We start from the raw sequence: 20,990 nt of genomic DNA on the forward strand, positions 1-20,990 counted from the left end.
GTACAGTTTAGGATATAGACAAGTTACAGATCATCATTGTGTCCTTTGAATTAATATACTGACTTGTTTTCATGATGTAATAGAATTGATGCATGGATGGGGACTCCCTCCTTTACAAATGTGCATGATGTGAATGCTGAATACCAAGAATAGAATTATTTCATAACAAGAAGTGTAAATTGCTGAAAATTTTCCAATGCATGATAGGTGGAATACATGATGAAAGCTTTATCTTTCAATTTGGCTCCTGTTGGATTGTGCAAAGGTAATGATGAGTGGACTCTGCCAAGGTATTGATGAGCAGACTATGCAAAGGTAATGATGATCAGTTTGTTCACTTGTTACTATAAACCAAAGTTTGTTGGCTCTATAAAGGGAATTGCATGACAGGTTTTGTGAAATTGTGTGGGGTAGAATTTTTCCCTAGCATGGTCTGTTCTTGTTAACTGGAGAGGCTGTTTTTCCAGGGCTCAGATACACTTAAATTGAACAGATGAAATAATATTTTCTGATGTTATTGAGGCAGTATCAGATGGGTTGAAAACCTGCTAGTTTGAGAGGGGGGGGTATACAGACTAATAGACAATTGCTGCAAATGTTATTAGTCTAACAGCATTGCCCATTTTATAACCGCTATCTGTCTTCAACCATCACTTTATCCACTGCAGTAACTTGCATCCAGTTGCTCAATTTGTACATCAGTTTTCATCTGAAACAAATTTTACTGTGTCAAAAGGTTTACTGAAATTTAAGTATGTAATGTCAAAGTTACTTTTTTGCATTTTATCATAGTAGCTAATCAGATGGGATCAGACAAGATCTCCTCTTAACAAATCCACATTTTGATTTTTGCATAACTGAATTCCTCTCAAAATGATCCTGCAGTACTTCTTTAAACACTGACTTTGCTCTTTTCCATAGAACAGAGGTCAAGCTTACAGGTCTGTAGTTACTCAGTTTGGCCTTTGATCCCCCTTTGTAAATTGGATAGACATTTGCACATCTCCAATCCATAGGTATGTGTTCTGAATCCAGGTATGTTTTCATAATTATGGCTAAAGGTTTACTTACTTCTTTTACTGCCAATTTTTAATATAATTGGATAAATTCCATCAGATCCAGGTACCTTATGTACTTTTAGCTTCAACAATTTCTCTTCCACTTTCCTCTCAGTTATCACAAAATAATTTAGCTCTGACTTATACAAGGTGTGGCAATGAAAATCCCACTGGTGCTGTTGTGGTTGTGTTTGATGAGTGTGAAAATAAACAGAAGTATTATGTTGTAGTTCAAACTTCCTTCAACAGATGGTGGTACAGAAAATGATTTTGTAACGGAGCAACAAATGAATATCAAATTTTGTTTTAAACTGGGAAAATCTGCAACAGGAATGTATGAAATATTAAAAACTATTTATGTCGATGTAGTAGTTCTAGCAAATGATCCAAGAAAGCAAGCATATATAGCATCAGCCAAAAAAAAAAAAAAAAAACCACAGTTCACTCATCCACACCCTCGAAGAATTTGTCTAGGTCTCCCTTGAATTTATTCGACCTATACACATCCACAACAACAGATGCCTGTTCCAACAATCAACCACCCACTGGCTGAAGGCAAACTTCTGCACATCTATCCTGCAATCATCTTTCCTCAACTTGAATTTATGCCCACTCATGTGTGTTTAGGCTCAGCAAGTGGAAGAATACCATTAACATTCAGCTTACTCTATCCATTCAAGGCTTTAAACACCTCAATCAGATCTCACCACAAGTGCCTGGTCTCAAGATGATATAGTTTGCAGAATTGAAGCTTTCTAAGTAAGAGTACACCTTTTGTTCCATTCAGTCTGGTTACCCTTCTCTACACCTGTTCCAGCAGATTAGCATTAGCATTAGTAGAGGCATATGATGCAAGAAAGCAAGCTTATGCAGCATCAGCCGAAAAAAAAAAAAAAAACACCCTTCCACATCAAAATACCTGTCCAGCTGAGCCTTAAATTTATTTAGGCTATCAACTTCCACAACAAGGGTTGGAAGTCTGTTCCACCAACCAACTACCTGCTGGCTAAAGGCAAATTTCCCCACATCTATCCTACATCTGTCTTTCCTCAATTTGAATTTATGCCCTCTCAGGTGATTATTCTGAGCAAGAGGCAGTATCCCACAGCATTGAGCATGCTCAAACCATTCAAAGCTTTGTACACCTCTATCAGATCACGTCGCCGGTGCCTAGTCTCCAGAAACTGTAATTTGCAAAACTTAAGCCTTTCTTCGTAAAAGCAACCCTTCATTCCGTTCACTAACCTTGTTGCCCTTCTCTGTACTTGTTCCAGCAGCTCTACATCCTTCTTGAAATGAGGCCTCCAGACCTGTATACAGTACTCTAGGTGCGGCCTGACCATTGCCTTATACAAGGGAATAATCACCTCCCTATCCCTGCTAGAAAAATTCCTGTATATCATTGATAAGACACCATGAGCTACTCTTGCAGCCCATCTGCACTGCTCAGAGAACTTTGTATCTGCCTGCACAATTACCCACAGGTCCTTTTCATTCTCTACCACTATCAGTGTAGTACCACAGAGTTGATATGTTGCTCTGGGGTTGCTGTTTCCCATATGTAGTACTTTACATTTGTCAATGTTAAACTTGATTTGCCACCTCTCAGCCTATCTGCTCAACCTTTCCAGATCCTGTTGCAGCAGCATAGCGTCAGTAGCGTCCTTAACAACCCTGCCGACCTTTGTATCATCTGCAAACGTGAACATTAAGCTTGACATACCATCATCAATATTATTTATAAATACAGAAAACAACAATGGACCCAACACTGAACCCTCAGGGACTCCACTAATAACATTACTCCACGATGAGCAGTGTCCATTAATTACCACTCTCTGTCTTCTGCCACTCAACCATCCCTTTATCCATAGTAACAATTTGCCACCAATGCCACACTGCTCCAATTTGTGCAGCAGTCTTCCATGTGCAACAGTATCAAAAGCCTTTCTAAGATCCAAATATATAATATCAAAGTTATTCCCTGCATCCAATTCTTTTGTGACTACATCATAGTATCTAATCAAATTGGTCAGGCAAGACCTTCCCTTAACAGAACCCATGCTGTGTCTGAGCTATAACTGAATTCTTGTCAAGATGATCCTGCAATGCTTTTTTAACCAGTGCTTCCATTAATTTTCCTGGAACAGAAGTTAAACTCACAGGTCTATAATTACTTGTGTCAGCCTTTGATCCTCCTTTGTGAATTGGAGTTACATTTGCACATCTCCAGTCTATGGGTACCTCCCCTGAGTCCAAGGAAGCTCTCATAATTATGGCTAATGGATTGCTTACTTCCTTTGCTGCCTCCTTTAATATAACTGGATAGATCCCATCCACCCCAGGTGCCTTTCTTGTATTTATCTTCAACAATTTCTCCTCCACTTTACTCTCAATTATTACAAGATCATCTAGCTCACTGCCAGTGTTTACTTCATCTATGGCATTCCCCTTCCTGAATAACTCCTCATGTGTGAATGTAGATGCAAAATATTGATTTAGTTTGTTAGCTGCCTGAGCAGGATCATGAACAGTTGAACCATCGATATCAAGTGGACCAATCTGATTCATCCCCTTCCTTCTAAAGTTTACATAAGTAAAGAACTCCTTGCTGTTCTTCTTTGCATCCCTTGCCAAAGATTTCTCGTAATCTGCCTTTGCCTGCCTAACCTTCTTTGTAACTTGATTACAATCAACTTATATCTATCATAGGCTTCTGTGTCACATGTTAATTTATATGTATTCCATGCATTTTTCTTCTCTGCCATATGTCTCATTAGTTCATCTGACATCCATTTAGGCCTGAACCTTGAACAATATTTCTTAGTTGGTATGTAAAGCCTAGTAGCTTCCAAGATAAGTTCTTTGAATGCTTCTCATTTTGAGTTTGCTGTTGGTAACATCATCAGTTGGTCCCACTGAATAGAATTTAAATACTGTCTCAGACCATCGTTGTCGCCTTTACGAAAGCAATAACCCTTCCCTTTACCCCTGAAGGTAGTTACCTCCTTGAGTAAATCTGACTTCAGCACACTGTGATCACTGCCACCTAGTCGTTCCTGTATCTGCAGATTCTTAATGCATGAAGAATCACTACTGATAATCAAATCAAGAGTATTGCTTCCTCTAGCTGCCTCCCGAACATGCTGATTTAGAAAACAATCATCCAATAAATCCACAAAATCCTTGCTAGTGTGTGAGTGACCAACCCACAAATTCCAGTCAGTATCTGGGAAATTAAAATCCCCCATTATAAGACTCTCTGATTTACTGGCCCACTCTATTTCCCTGTACAGTTTCTTATTATACTTATCAGAGTCATTAGGCCTATAGCACACGCCTACTCTCAATTTTGATCTCCCAATGCTTATGTCACACCAAACTGACTCAACACTGCACTGTCCAGCGATGTCGACTGGCTTCACTTCCTTGGATTTTATGTGTTTTTCTTAACTAATAGCATAACCCCTCCTCCCTTCCTATCCTGTCTATTCTTTCTGTAAACGTTGTACTCCCCAAATTCACTTTATGAAGGATCTACATCCTTCATAAAGTGAGGCCTCCAGATCTGCATACAGTACTCAAGATGTAGCCTAATCCTAGCCTTATACAAAGGGATAATCACCTCATTATCCCTGCTAGAAAAGTTTCTGTATATCATTGGCAAAACTCCATGAGCTGTCCTGGCAGCCTGTCTGCACTGCGCAGAGAATTTCATGTCTACACAATTACCTCCAGGTCTTTTTCATTCTCCACTACTCTGAGTGTAATGCACAGTTCATAAGTTACTCTTGGGGTATAGTACCTAGTATATATATGGGGTATAGTACCCATGTATAGTACCTAGAATTTCTCAATATTAAACTTCAATTGCCATTTTGCAGCCCATCAACCCAATTTTCCCAGAGCTTGTTGGAATAGCTCACTCTGATGACTGTTGTTAACCACCTTGCCAATCTTTGTATCATCTGTAAACAGTATCATCATTATCATTGATAAATATTGAAAACAACAATGGACCCACCACTGAACCCTGGGAAACGCCACTAATAACTTTAATCCATGAAGAGCAGTGCCCATTCATAACCACTCTCTGGCTTCATCCACTTAACCATCCCTTTATCCATATCTGTAACTTTCCCTTAATGCCACTTTGCTCCAATTTGTACAGCAGGCTTTTATGTGCAACAGTATCAAAAGACTCCCTGATATCTAAGTATGTGATGTCAAAATTATTTTTTGCATCCAGTTCCTTTGTGACCACATGGTAGAACCAATCAAAATGGTCAAACAAGATTTCCCCTTAAAAATCTCATGCTGTGTTCTAAGTGTAATTGTGGCCTTGTCCAGATGATCTTGCATTACTTCTTTAACCAGTGATTCCATTATTTTCCCTGGAACAGACATTACGCTAACAGGTCTGTAATTACTCATGTCACTCTTTGATCCCCTTTATGAATTGGGGATATATTAGCACTTCTTCAGTCCATGGGCACCTCCCCTGAATCCAAGGATGTGTTAATAATTATGGCTAAGGATTTGCTTACCTCCTTTGCTGCCTACCTTAATATAATTAGATAGATTCCATTCCCCCCCAGGTGCCTTTTTTCTTCAACAATTTCTCCTCCACTTTCCTTTCAGTTATCACAAAGTCATTTAGCTCTTCGTTAGAGTTTGATAAACTTCTGGCATCCCCTTCCCTAAAGAATTCCTCATGTGTGAATGTAGATGCAAAATACCTATTCAGTTTGTCTGCAACCTGAGCAAGGTCATCGATAGTTAACCCATATACATCAAATGGCCCAATGTGATTCAACCCTTTCCTTCTACTGTTAATATAAACATAGAAGTCTTTGCTGTTTTTCTTTGTATTCTTTGCCAGAGACTTCTCATAATCTGCTTTAGCTTGCCTAACCTCCTTTGTGACTTGATTGCAGACTATTTTAGGCTTATGATAATTTATATATATCCCATGCACTTTTCTTGTATGCCATGTGTCTCAATACTTTACTGACATCCATTTAGGTCTAAGCCTTGAACAGTATTTCTTTGTTGGTATGAAAAGCCTAGTGGCTTCTTTGATTACTTCCCTGAATACTTCCCATTTAGAATTTGCTGTTGGTAACATCATCAGTTGATCCCACTGCACACAATTTAAAAACTGTCTGGGACCTGTGTAGTCACCCTTACAAAACCCATTCCCTTTACCTTGACAGTAGTTATATCTTTAATTAAATTCCACATTAGTACACTGTGATTGCTGCCACCCAGTGGGTCTTTTACTTGCAGATTCTTAATGCATGAATAATCACTGCTAACAACCAGATCAAGAGTATTGCTTGCTCTTGTTGCCTCTTGAACATGTTGCTGTAGGAAACAGTTATCCAAGAAATCCACAAAAGTCTTGCTAGTGTGTGAGTGACTAACCCACAAATTCCAGTCAACATGTGATTGTGAGGGTGTTCATGATGTTCCAGAAGTGAGAGACTGTCAACCTCTTGAATTGAGGACTGAGTTGCAAAAGTTTGGGAATTTGTGGCAAGAGATTGTCATTTGACCCTCAGAATGATGGCTGATGATTAGGATATGAATAAGGAAACAATTCAATCGTAAAATTTTCCATGAAGATTTTTAGGGAAAACAAGTTCTGTGCAGAAACTTTTGCTGCACAGGCTCATGGATTAGCAGAGGCAAGGAAGAGTATCATCATGCAAAAACTTCATCCAGACTTTTCAAGGTTATCCTAATTTCCCCGACTTTATTGTTACTTTAGATGAGTGTTGGGTGTTTCAGTATGACCCAGAGATGAAATGTCAACACATGCAGTGGACTTCAAAATTATCACCACAGCGAAAAAAAAAAAAAAGATTTGTTTACTGGAGTCCAGGATCAAGACTATGCTGTTCTTGTTTTTCAACAAATGATGTGATTCAGAAGGAATTTGTACCTGAAGGGGAGAGTGTCAATGCTGCATTCTGCATACAGGTGCTTCAGAGACTGTTGAAGTGCATTTCCCTGGGTGAGTCTGCAATTTTGATTGAAAGATTCCTGGTTCTCGTTGCATGACAATGCCCTTTGCCAATTCCACACTTGTTGTGAAGGCATTTCCGTGGGTCTGTAATTTTGAGAGAAAGGCAGCTTGCTCTTCTTACACAACAATGCCTCCACCCATTCCACACTTGTTACGGAGACACATCTGATGAAACATGGCATTGTACTGATTGAATATCCACCCTACACCCGATATAGCACCAGCTGACTTCTTCCTCTTTCCCTAGGGGGAAACTGCCCTAAGAAGAAAGAGATTTTGGAATGTTCAGGATATAAATAAAAATTTAACCACCAAACTGAACATTATCTCTTTGGACATCTTCGCTGACTCTTTTTGGGAACTTTTAGAACAGTGTAGTAAGTGCATTCATTCAGTTGATAATTACTTTGAATAAAAATAATACCATTTTTGAGCTCCTTCACTTCATATTCTTTTTATTGCATAACTCTAGGTGTTTTATTGCCACACCTGTAACTTGGTATACTTCTGTTATTCCTGGAAGTATAACATCCGTTAAGTCTAGACACTTCTTTATGTGAATCTCTAATTAAGTTGGTGAATTTGTTCTTTATCTAGCCTTTTTAATTACTTAAGAAACCACAGTAGACATCTACCATCATTGCGTTGTATTGATAAAAATATTCAAATTCTGTCACCATTGCTGTATTGACGTAGGTAATACTTGGAAGTTTTCTAGCATTGTAAACAGTATTAGAAGAAGCCTATAAACTAATTTATAGTAATACAAACATTATTTTTAATAATGTGACTTTATTATGTAGTACATGTCATAATGTAAAAGAGCATAGTTTGTACTGCCATTAAATAATTGGGATTAGTGTAGCATTATTCTTTTTAATCCCTTAGTTTCATGTGTTTTTAAATTAAATTTAGACTAACATCATGTTCAGACTAGAGCAGCAAAGCAAAAGGCTCAAGGTAATGGGAATGCTTGATTCAGGGGAGAACTTCTGGAGGTAGTTCTTAAAATCAGGATTATGTTACGCATGTTACTTTGTGCTGTTTTTGTGAAACTGCCTTTAGCAGGACATAATACAGCCATAGAGGATGCCTTGAAGCCATTGAAGAATAGGGTTGATGCTCTTGATGGAATTAAAAGAGGGATCTATCAAGCATTCAGCCACCTAGCCCAACACTTGAGCTCATGCTTCATCATTAGTAATACAAAGACATCCTCTGCAGCAGAAGACCCTGGTCCCACAGAAATAGCTATAGTCAACAAGAAAATACATGGGCTGTGTTAGGGTAACTAAGAGTAAAACCAGTTGCAAGTATATTTGTGTGTACACTAAGACTAAGAGCATAGCAAATAATAGATTTGTGATCAAATCATCAAATGCAGAAATTATGAGATATCATACATGGTGTCACTCAGATATTAGGGATTCAGAATTGAATTTGGGGGTACAATGTGTGCAGAATGGATAGACAGGACAGGAGTTAGGGAGGTTATGCTCTTAGTTAAGAAGCACATAAAATTTCGGGCAGTGGATGTGAGTGGCCAATGCGACTTTGAGTGTTCGGTGGGACATATGCAGTGGGAAAACAAAAATGAGGGTAGAAGTGTTTTATAGGCCATTAGTATAATGAATGACTGTGCAGATGTATAGAGTGGGCCAGTAAATCAGAATGTTTTGAAATGTTGTTGTTGTTATTTGGTTTTTAGGAGCATTAGCAACTAAGGCCATATTGCTCCAGGTATATGCGGTGGTCATTCCCTGACCTTTCCATATCCTCCATATTTGGTGGTCACGGGCTCGAACCCCGGTCTAATCAAGAAGCGTGTGCTATGCACTGCTGCTGCTGCTCCTGCTCACCTGACTACGGAGGTGCCCAATGTCTTGAAATGGGGGAATTTAACTTTCCAGATATTGACTGGACCTTGTGGGCTGGTCTTTCACACTTTAGCAAGACCTTTGTTAGTTATTGGAGGACTTTCTTACACTGGCATGTTAGAGAGGCATCAAGAGAAAACAGTATTTTTGATTTGCTTATCAGCAACAACCCTTCATGTATTAAGAATCTGCAGATAAAAGATCCACTAGATGGCAGTGGATCTTTTATCTTAGTAGTTAGATCTTTAAGTAAATCCCAATTGATGTGGGATTTACTTAAAGATCTAACTACTGTCAAAGTCAAGGGAAAGGGCTTTTGTTTTTATAAAGATGACTACGGCATCCTCAGACAGTTTTTAAATTTCATGCAGTGGGACTAACTGATGAAGTTACCTAGAGCAAATTCTAAATGGAAAGCATTCAGGGATGTTATTGTACAAGCTACTAGTCTTTTTATACCAACTAAGAGATATAGTTCAATGCATAGATGTAAATGGATGTCTGATGAAACTAATGGCAAAGAAGAAAAAGGAAAAACATTATTGTTTCTTATGCTTATTAATGAAGGCACATCAGGCTTAATGTTTAAGTTTGCAGATTATACAAAGGTTGCCAGTATAGGTAATCACAGTAACCAGGGTATGCAACTGCGACAAAATCTAGTCAAATTAAGCAGATGGACTGAGAAGTGGCAACTGAAGTTTAATATTGACAGGTGCAAGGTATTTAATATATATAGAGGGCAGTAATCTCAGATTAATGTACCACCTGTACGGTATGTTAATCTGAGATTTACAGCAATTCACCGCACCACACTCAGTGCGGTGGTGAATTGCCGAGCAAGGTATAAGGTATAAGGTATGTTCGTGTCAGACGGCACCTGGGATTTCTCCCATCTCCGCGTGTGTTTCGCTGTATCGAGGACAGTACACTGTCAAGCCAGAGACTTGAAAGTGTGTGGGTCGTGTCTGTGCAGTGTGATATGTTGTGCCCATTGTTTATCCGGCTTATTGGCCGCCAGGCTTTGCCGAGCAGTGTTACCTGCCTACACTGCTTGGTGACACAAGTAACTATATAACAGCTTATGGAGTTTTGTCAATGTATAGATGAATTTGCTAGCAGGGATAAAGAGATGGTTATTTCATTGTATAAGTAATGGTAGGCCACACCTTGAGTACTGCATACAGGTCTAGAAAGCTTATTTTAGGAAGGATGTGGATCCATTTGAATGGGCACAGAGAAGTGCAAAAAGATTGGTGAGGGGAAACGAAAGGGAAGTGCTCTTACCAAGAAAGGTTTCAGTTTTGAAAATTGCAGTGTCTGGAGCATAGGCACCTGCAAGGAGATCTGATTGAGGTGTTTAAGCCTCGAATAGATTGAGTAAACTCAGTGCTGGTGGAATCCTTACTTGTGTTCAGATTATGCACGTGAGGGGCATAAGTTTAAATTAATGAAGGATGGTTGCAGGTTGGATGTGTGTAAATTTGCCTTTGGCCATAGAATGGTTGATTGTTGGAACAAACTCCTGCATGGTGTTGTAGGGGTGGAAAAATTTGAATAAATTGAAATAACAACTGGTTAAACTGTTAGAGATGGACAAATAAAATAATAAATGTTAGCTTTTTTTTGTTTTTTTTTTTGTGCTAATGATGTATAAGCTTGCTTTCATGTATCATTTTCCACTACTGCTAATAATGTGTGAATGTAGAGATAAAATATTTAATCAGCTTTTCAGCATACTGAACAGGATCATCAATAGCCATACCATTTGTAACTATTTTAATAACTTGGTTCAACCCTTTTCTTCTGGTGTTAACATAGGCAATGAATTCTTTTCCACTTTTCTTTGTCTTCTTAGCCAAAGAAATCTCTTAATCTGCCTTAATTTCCTAATCCACATTATAGATATGAATGCAAACTGGTTTTTATTTATATAGGTGTCTGTGTTGAATGATAATTTATAATCATTCTGTGCATCTTTCTTCTCCATAAGTAGTCTGATCAGTTCATCTGATTGTTTAGGTCTAAACCTTTAACAGTGTCTCTTAGTTGGTATAAGGGTGCCTCTGTAGCCAGGTGGGCAGGAGCAGCAGTGCGTAGCACACACTTCTTGATTAAACTGGGGTTCAAGCCCGTGACCACCAAATGCGGAGGATGCGGAAAAGTAAGGGAATGATCACCATATATCCCCAGAGCAATATGGCCTTAGTTGCTAATGCTCCTAAAAAAAAAACCTTAGTTGATATAAAAATCTTAGTAGCTTTTATGCTTCTCATTAAGAATTTGCAGTTGGTAACAGTATCAGTTGTTCCCATTAAAATAATTTTAACAACTGTCTAAGATCATTGTAGTTACTTCTATGAAAGCTAAATCCCTTCCCTTCACCCTTGACAGTAGTTATATCTTTAAGTAAATCTCACATCAATATATTACGATCACTGCTATGTGGTGGTTCCTTAAGTGGAGATTTTAAATGCACAAAGAGTCACATCTAATAATGAGATCAAGAGTGTTGCTTTCTATTGTCTAATATGCTGCTGTTAAAAAAAAATCATCATCCAGTAAATCCAGAAAAGTTCTGCTGCTGCATGAGCCCTTATTCTCTGGACATTCAAAATTGAAACATTGGTTAATTTTCTTGCACCATTATATTTATTGACTCTCTTGTATTCCTAGCTTAAGTTTGGAATACTCATTAATAACACCATTCTGCATGGTTTTTGATGTTTGTAAACTAATATCTGTTTTTAACTCAGTTTTTACGCTGATTTCAGAAATGTTATTCATTTTTTCACAAATAATTTAAGTTGATACCATGAGTTGTATTATTGAATATACTGAAAGGACAGAATTCATGGGATATCTGGTTCCTGGGCAACGCGACACTGCCACCTCTCTCGCTAGTGGACGAATCCACCACTTGGCAAGTATATACGTACACTGCATCACTGTATTCACATAGATGGTAATTCTATGTCAGTATGGATAAACATCGTGAATTAACTGACTTTGAAAGAGGGATGATAGTGGGTGCCTGGTGCATGGGTCACTCTATTGCAGAGGTGGTACAGAAATTGAACTATCCCTGTTCGACAGTATCAAGAGTATATCAGGAATACACCATTTCTGGAATAACATCTCATCGTGGACAGTGCTGTGGGCAGAGAAAGGTGGTTGGATGAATGTGGCTGTCGACATCTTTCTTGCATTGTTTTAGCCAACCGAAGAGCGACAGTGGCACAAATCACTGCCGACTTCAACGAGGGAGGTGCCAGAAACGTCTCCACCAAGACCATCAGGCGATCATTAGCTGTAATAGGTTATGAGAGCCACTGACCCACCAGAGTCCCATTGCTAACACCATGGCACAGGACTCTACACCTCAACTGAGTGAAAGAACATTGGCACTGGACCTCGGATGATTGGAGATGGGTCTCCTGGTTCAATGAGTCCTGTTTCCAGTTATTTTGAGCAAATGGGAGGGTGCGTATCTGGTGGAAACTGCAAAAAGGTATGCACCCATCATGCCAACAAAGAACTGTTCAGGCAGGTGGATGATTGGTAATGGTCTGGGGCATGTTCAGCTGGCACATGTTGGAACCTCTGGTACGTCTAGCTGCATCTCTGAATGGTCCAGGTTATGTGTCCATCCTTGCAGACCATCTGCATCCCATCATGGTCATCGTGCACCCACAAGGCAACTCTTCTAGCAGGACAATGTGCCTCCCCACAGAGTTGTGGTGACTGGAACATAGTTCAAAGAGCATTCTGCAGATTTTACCACCATGGAATGACCTCCCCATTTACCGGACATAAACCCTGTGGAGTCTCTTTGGAATGGTGTGGAAAGGTCCGTTCAAGCTATGGATCCTCCCCCCAGGAATGCAACAGAATTTTGGACGGTGGTGCAGCAAGCATGGATGGAAATACCTATGGAATGCTTTTGTGAACTGGTGGACTCAATGCCTTGTCATGTAACTGCCCTTATCATGCCAAATGTTAGGCCTACCTGTTACTAGGTAGGTATCCCATGATATCTGCATTTTGGGGCCCCCATGCTTCTTATCAGTGACTGAACCTTCAGTCATTTGTTTCTTGATCTTGAGAACTCTGTGCAGCAGTGTTTATCAGTGTGACCTGAGTTTATTTTTGTGATTATCATGTCAAACTGTGTTGAAAATTGAGTAAAATGTCTTCAAGCAAGTGTTTTAACAAATCAGACTTATTTTATTATACAGGGTGGGTCTCGGTAAATAGTGCAAAAGAAAAAAGCAATAGTCAGAACTGACACATGGCTATACAAAATTTATTTATGGCTGTCAGATTGGTGTAAACAAATTTCGATTACTGATACACCAAAAACCATGTCTATGTCTTAAATATAATATCTAGCAAATGACCTCCATCGGCATCGGTGCATTTCTGCAAGAAATCCTGGAAGCTCCTCGTGACGTCCTGAATCATTTCCTGGCCTCAATCTCTTCTCGGATTGCCATCTTCAAATCCCTAATACTGTGTACCCGCTGGGAGAAAACTTTGTCTTTGAGATAGCCCCAAAGAAAAAAGTTTGGGGCTGTCAGGTCTGGACACCTAGCCAGCCACAGGACATCCCCAGACCATGAGATCAGTCAATGTGGAAAGAACTGCTTCAGCTTAGCCATTGTGGTACGGGCTGTGTGGGCTGTAGCCCCATCTTGCTGGAACCATGTCGTGTGGAGAATACCTTTTCTCCGTACTTCTGGAACGAAAAAGTTCTCAATCATGTTCCCATACTGCTTGCCATTGACAGTCACTGTGTATTCTTCATCGTCTTAAAAATAATATGGCCCCACAATGCCTGTGGAAACTCTGATAGCATATCACACAACGACCTTTGGGCTACTGTGAGATTTTTCATGAAGAAGGTGCGGGTTGCTGTCTGCCCAATAATGGAAGTTTTGCTTATTCACAAACCCATTAAGGTAAAAGTTTGCTTCATCAGACATAACCAGAGAAGGAAAAATTAACTCATTCTGCTTCGGTATCTCAAGGAATTTTGTGCAGAAGTCTCGCCTGCTGTAGCTCTTGAACAACTTGCAATTTGTACGGTTGGAACTTTAAATCAAATTTCACAATCTTATGCAGGGAACTGTGACACATGTGCAGTGTCCTTGCATGGCGATGAATCGATTGCTGGGGACTTTGATGCAGAGCCTCACAGACTTGTTGGACATTGTCAGGCGTATGCACTGTCTTTTGGGGCCCCCATGCTTCTTATCAGTGACTGAACCTGTTTGTTGCCACTGTTTCACCCACATTGATATCGTCCTTCTGTCAGGAAAGCTGAAATGGTGGTCGTTTCCACGGCACAGCTCACACTGCACAGCTATAACTCTTCTCACACATATAGGCACAGCCTGAATATGCACCTGCACTGGCCAGTGACTCATGGCAAACTAAATGCTATACTTTTGTATTCTGGTTGGGCAAGACAGGTGGCACCAAAATACTTTCCTATCTGCAGGGTTGCCACTTGTTATTGTACTATTTACCGAAACCCACCCTGGATGTGTGGAAGTTATGTGTATTGTGCTTATTTTGGAGTGAAACCCAGTGACCAAGGTAAACAGGGAGCTCCACTTAAAAGTTTGCCAAACCTGTGTTGAAGCAAAGAGATTGTGGAAAAATGGTAAAAAGAAGGCTATGCCATTTGCAAATCCCATGATTTGGCAGCAAGGAGTAAGCAAGGATGTCAAGGTCAGGCCAAAGAGGGGCAGTTTGTTGCCCTGATCAAATGACATAGTTCATAAACCACTGTTATAAGCGAAAACTGTCTCCATCCATCCTTGCACATTAAACTGGTTTTGATGAAACAATTTATGAAAGCTTTACCCCTCAGGTAGTTCCCTGCTTCAGCTACCTTTTGTACTAAATTCGAATTGATCGCCCAAGAGAAGATAAAACAAGGTATTTTTCTCAGACCTCAAATTCACAAATTGATGACAGACCGAGATTGTTAGGAAACTATGAATAAAAGAGAAAATCAGACTTGAATCAGCTTCATGTCTGATGTTGAGAACTTCTTGGGAAACAATAAGGATCCAGACTACAAGAGAGTTGAAAATATTTATAATTGAAAATATAGTTGGAACAGAACCAGGGTATGTCTGCAAGGGGCAAAAGTTGATGACATTGTAGAGCAGATGTCATCTTTTAAGGGCTCAAAAGGTGATATTGTTGTACGTGTTGGAACTAATGACATTATGAGTAAGAGATGTGCAGATTTACTCAACAAGTACAGGCAGGTGGGCAAGAGCAGCAGCAGTGTGTAGCACACGCTTCTTGATTAGACCGGGGTTCAAGCCTGTGATCCACCAAATATGGAGGATGCAGAAAGGTCAAGGAATGACCACAGCATATCCCCAGAGCAATATGGCCTTAGTTGCTAATGCTCCTAAAAACAAAAAAAAAAAAAAAAAAAACACAAGTACAGGTCAATGTTGAAAAAAAGCCGTGAATTAGGGTAGAATTGAAAGTGTCTGCAATTCTGTCCAGACACGATAGGAGGGAGTATATGATGAGAATCTTGTCGAACAATTCAGCCCTGGAGAGATTGTGCAAGGCTCAAGGGGTAGAATTTTTCTCAGCCTAGTCTGTGCTTGTTAACAGAAGAGACTGCTTCTACAGGGATGGGATACACTTAAATAGAAAGGGTGCAAGAATATTTGCTGATGCTATCGAGGCAGAGTTAGGTTGGTTGGAACACTGCTAGCTTGGGGGGATTCATGGACTATTAGATTAACAGTAGCCGCTATCAGAGGTGAAAGTGATTCTTGCACTGCTTCTATTGAAATGCAATTGAGCAGCAGCCTGGAAAGCAAGGCAGTGAAGATTTCCAGGAGTCATACTGGACCAAATAAATACATGGACTGTGTTAGGGTAACTAAGGTGTGCTAATGTATCACTAATTCACTAAGGAGTTCAAAAGGTGATACAAGTAACTATAGACCGGTTAGTTTAACTTGTGTTACTGGAAAATAATGGAGTCACTGGTTAAAGAAGCATTGCAGGATCAACTAGATAACTGCAATAATAGTTAAGATACGGCATGGGTTTGTTAAAGGGAGGTCTTGTCTGATTGGATTACTAAGATGTGGTCACAAAGGACCTGGGGGTAATTGTGCAGTCAAATACGAAGTTTCCTGAGCAGTGCAGAGGTGCTGCCAGGGCAGGTCATGGAGTCTTGTCAATGATATATAGGAATTTTGCTAGCAGGGAGAGGGAGGTGATTATCCTGTTGTACAATGCAATGCTCAGGCCACACCTAAAGTACTGTGTACAGGTCTGGAGGCCTCATTTTAGAAGGATGTAGAAGGAACAAGTACAAAGAAGGGCAACAAGATTGGTGAGGGAAACAAAGGGTGCCCCTATCAAGAAAGGCTTAAATTCTGCAAATTGCAGCACCTGCGAGGTGATCTGATTGAGGTGTATAAGGCTTGAATGGATTGAGCAAACTCAATGCTGATGGGATTCTTCCTCTTGCTGAGATTAAGAACCTGAGGGGACATGGATTCAAACTGAGGAAAGAGAGTTGCAGAATAGATGTGCAGAAATTTGCCTTTAGCTGGTGGGTAGTTGATTGCTGGAACAGACTTCCATCTCTTGTTATGGAAGCTGATAGCATAAATAAATTTAAGGCTGAGCTGGATAAGCATTTGGAGTGAATAGATGAGTGAAATGCATTTTTTTTTTTTTTGGCTGATGCTGCATAAGCTTGCTTTCTCGCGTTGTATGCCTCTACTAATTGTAATGCTAATATGTTAGAAAACTTCATGAAGCTGTACATGAGTCTCAAGATACATTTTTTACACCCCACATCAACTACTTCCTTGAAAATCTAGGAAGATTTAGTGAAGAAACAGGAAAGTTTCTTCCAGGGGAAGTGGAATGTCAACACGATGGCTGGCTATTGCTGGATGCTGGATCCGGTTGACCTTTGATTTCATTCAAATTGTCAGTCTCGATTACTCGTGATGCAACCTGGTCCAGCAATTAACTTTCTGGCTAAAAGAAAACTTCCTACAGTCTAGTCTAAACCTTTTCCTTTGTAATTTGAATTTATGCCAACTAGCTCTGGAATTCTGTATAAGTGAAAATTCTGCTTTTGTTCATTTTTACTAACCCCTCTCAGAGCCTTATAAACATCAAGCTCTAGCTCACGTATTTGGAGTCTTTCCTCATATGGTTGCCCATTTTCCAATCTCATCATGTTATTTGTCCATCTTTGGACCCTTTCAAGAAGCCAGTGTCTTTTAGAATACAGTTTGAACACAGTATTCCAAATGAGAGGCAAGTGTTTAGTGGACTTATTACCATACTGCTCTTTTTAATAGTTTTCATCATGTATTTAAATTTAAAAGTTTGCTAAAAGTAGCATTTTGTTATAATTTCAGTGCACAAATTCTGCAAAAATTAATAAAAATTTTTGAAAAATAAAATTTTCTTTTGTGATTTTTGAAAAAACCTGCTGTGCTGAAAACAAGCAGAAATCATTTTTGAAATCGGCATTAGAAAATAATTCAGAAAAACTGTTTTCTGAGATAATTATGCTATGCATTTTTTCAAAATGCAGAGTAGTGTAATAATTATTTTGTTTTATTGTAAACTATTGTAAATTTGCCGAATGCCTTTTATTCACATTGAATGCGAAACTTTAATATTATTTTCTTCATTTAAATTATAAACTTATCAAAATATTGCCAAAATTGCTATTGCTTATTCTAATTAACCTGATCAGGCTATGTCATCTATAGACTATGAGTGACCTTAATTGCTGCTGTGAAGTTTAGACAACTTGGAGTGCAGGGAGCAGTACCTAATTGAGGTGTAAAGGGCCTACTAGAGAATGAATAAGATGAATGAAAGAAGTATAATCTCACTGTTGGTGAGACAAAAACCAGTGGAATATGAAATCTTAAGGAGCAACAGAAAACTGGATTTTTTTTGATATTTACTTTTGAGTAGAATTTACAGATCAGATTCTACCCAAATTTTTGTGGATAAAACTCTTAGAATAAATGGCTTCCCAAGGTGGGCATGGGCAAGATGAAAAGTTCGGCAATTTCAAATCAATGGATGGACACCTTCTGGCACTGGCAATAATATGAGTGAGTGGGGATTTTTTTTTGCGAGGGTGAGAGCAGGTGATGCAGACTGATTCTGCTTTCTTACTTGATTTTGGAATTCTAATGCTAAACACTGATTTTCAAGAATTCATATTTTTGAATGATGTATTTATAAAGTTTTATGTCACTTACTTATTATCTTTCTTATTTAATTCATTTCTCTATAATAAATTTAGTTCTTTTGTCATGTAATGAATTTAGTTCTGTTTCAGCCTTGTGATAAATTCATAGCTTTTTTTTTTGATCACCTCTCATATTTTAGAAAGTTAAAAACAGCTTGTTTCAATATAAATGTAGACAAATAAAATGACAAAAGATGTGACTTCATAAATTCATCATAATCAGTTTGATAACAAGAATTTTTTTTAAAATTGTATATTAATATTTGTGCTTTTTGTTTTGTTTTTACCAATATTTCACAGTTTCTGATAATCAGAATTCAAAGCAAATATATTCAGAACAGACCTTTGTGATTAGTGTGTTGCCAGTCAGTAGCATGGTGGCTGCAGCTTCCTCAACAGCTGAAGAAATAATTATTCATGTGGAACAAGGTGGAACTGTACATATGGAACCTAATTTATTTCCTGTTTCTGATCATGAACTACCTGAAGATCAGCTGGAAGTGATAATAACCACTGCACCAAGACATGGATCTTTGATTCAAGGTTTAAATGATCGAGCAGTGCCATTAGAAGAAGGTAAGAAGTGTTTTAGAAAATTTCTCCTACCCTTCTAAAATGCAATTATAATTGTAAATAATAAATACTTATAAATATTTATGTTATTTATGATTACATTTATGTTGTTAATTATATATGTAATATATTATTAATATGCATGAGTTAGCAAAAGTCCCACTGTGTAGCTAAAAACAAATTTGCTGGAAAATGCATTGGTTTTTATTTGTGAACAAATTGCTATGTTGTGGTCTTGCATTTCAAATAAAAGACTACTTTCTAAGAAGTACAGAATGGCTTTTGCTCCTCAAACTATTTTAATTTTTACATTTTTAATGTAATTTTAATTAAAATTAAAATAAATATGTAATAAATGTATATGTTAAAAAATGTAATAAAAGTATAATAAATTTTAATTAATTAAAACTATCTTAATTTTTACACTCATTGCTGTGTTTTGACTGAAAATGTAAATGACTGTAGGTCCATATTTAAAATTTATGTTGACAACTTTGGAACTGTGCCCTATATTAACTCTAAACATCAAGATACCTACAGTGTGCAGCAGATAATTTTCATTGTGAAAGAGTACTACAAAAATGGAAATTCTGTACAGAGTTTATTTTATGTAATGCACTAATAAAAAAAATATTGTTTTTTATTTATTTAAGCAGTTTGAAGAAACAGGTTGTCTTTTTGATCAATGGAAGGGGTTTGCTGGGCACCAATCTATGAACTTCATCCAGATTATTGAATAGTTGTCTAAGAAAAGCATGTAGTATCTCTCACAAAAAATGAATATGAGCTATAGAAAGTGAGAAAAATCTGACATTTTGTGCATTTGTACTTATCCTTACAATGTCTGTTTACATTTATTTTAACTTTCAACTGTACAGTTTCATTATCAACATCATCATCCAACTATGCCATACCCAGTGGATGTACAGGTTACTATGATAATACAAATCAGTCCTTCAGGATTTCTAGCTTTCCACTCATTATTTTCTTCTTACTGTCTTATTTCCTGTTAGATCTTCAATCCTATCCAGAGTAAGCCTTCATTCTTCTGATGCTTGCTTGATGCTATCAATCTTTCCTCATTGTAATATGATTTTGCCACTGATATTATCTGTTAGATCCATGTTTTTAAAACTCTGATTTCTGACAATTTTAATTTTTGATTAACAGTTCATTATGATTTTCAATTAATAAAGTGCATTTTTTTTTTTTTTTTTTTTTTGCTGACGAGGCTAGTTGGCAGTCAGACGTGTTCAAACCCGCTAAGTGGATTTTCTTATTTATTGATTTGAAATTATTGTTTTTCTAAAACATTTGATTTAAATTTAGTAGTATAAAATTATTTTGTGATTTTCTGATTAATCTGGTGTATTTATTCTTTACTCAAGCCTTGTAATTCCATAAAAATATTGGTAAGGGTATCAAATACACGTGTTATAAGTTGCAGCTCCCCTGAACTAGAAGTTTTTTAGCCATATTTAGCCGCTTTATTGACCAATTGTTACATCAAATTATTTTCTATAAGGAGCTTATAGACCTAGTCAGGATCCTTAGTTTATTCTGAATTGAGACAGTGAGATTTTGAACTTAATTAATACATAAGTGCCCGTAGATTTACCGTTCGTAACTTGCCACCATTGTTATATGACAAAACGTTTATCCCAAACTAGATAGCTTAAGCTTAGTATAGTACAGTATATAATATAATATTGTCAATTAATCAGTAAAATCTATTAATTTTGTTAAACTTCATTGTCAGTTAAATTGTACTTTAACTAAATACATATAACGACTTAGATTACAAACATAACATAATTAATTAATGCATAACTTGATACAGAAGTTATATAAATGGAACTCCTAGATAATACTTGATACTGAAAAATATATATAGCGTTATAACTGTGTTGGGATACAAGTTTATGGTTCTAATTTTGTACTGAAATTGAAATTTTATTGAAATTAAATTGAAATCATGACTCAGACCAGAGCAGCAAAGCAAAAGGCTCAAGCTAATGGAAGTGCTGTGGCTCAGGGGACAACTGAGGGGGGGCAGTTGCCCTTTGAATCACTGCCTTTTAAAATGCACTGCTTGCATGATGCTTGTGGAGCAATCAGGTACGGGACATGATATTGCCATGGGGGATGTCTTTGTGTGTGTGTGT

General features: G+C 38.0%; 1 protein-coding gene across 4 annotated transcripts in view; it reads left to right on the forward strand.

Annotated features, from left to right (window-relative positions):
• Positions 1-20,990, forward strand: part of LOC150083681 (extracellular matrix organizing protein FRAS1-like) — an 866,422-nt gene that overhangs the window by 375,424 nt on the left and 470,008 nt on the right. For all 4 annotated transcript variants that reach the window (XR_016547213.1, XM_090378121.1, XM_090378123.1 and 1 more), the window contains one exon: positions 18,553-18,828. Coding sequence is in view for 3 of the 4 variants with exons in the window: in XM_090378121.1 (XP_090234247.1) it covers positions 18,553-18,828 (276 nt within the window). In the remaining variant the exon portion in view is untranslated. The remainder of the gene's footprint in view (positions 1-18,552; positions 18,829-20,990) is intronic.

This window comes from Mastigoproctus giganteus, chromosome 7 (assembly GCF_048544385.1).
Source record: "Mastigoproctus giganteus isolate SK-2022 chromosome 7, ASM4854438v1, whole genome shotgun sequence".
Classification (NCBI taxonomy): domain Eukaryota; kingdom Metazoa; phylum Arthropoda; class Arachnida; order Uropygi; family Thelyphonidae; genus Mastigoproctus; species Mastigoproctus giganteus.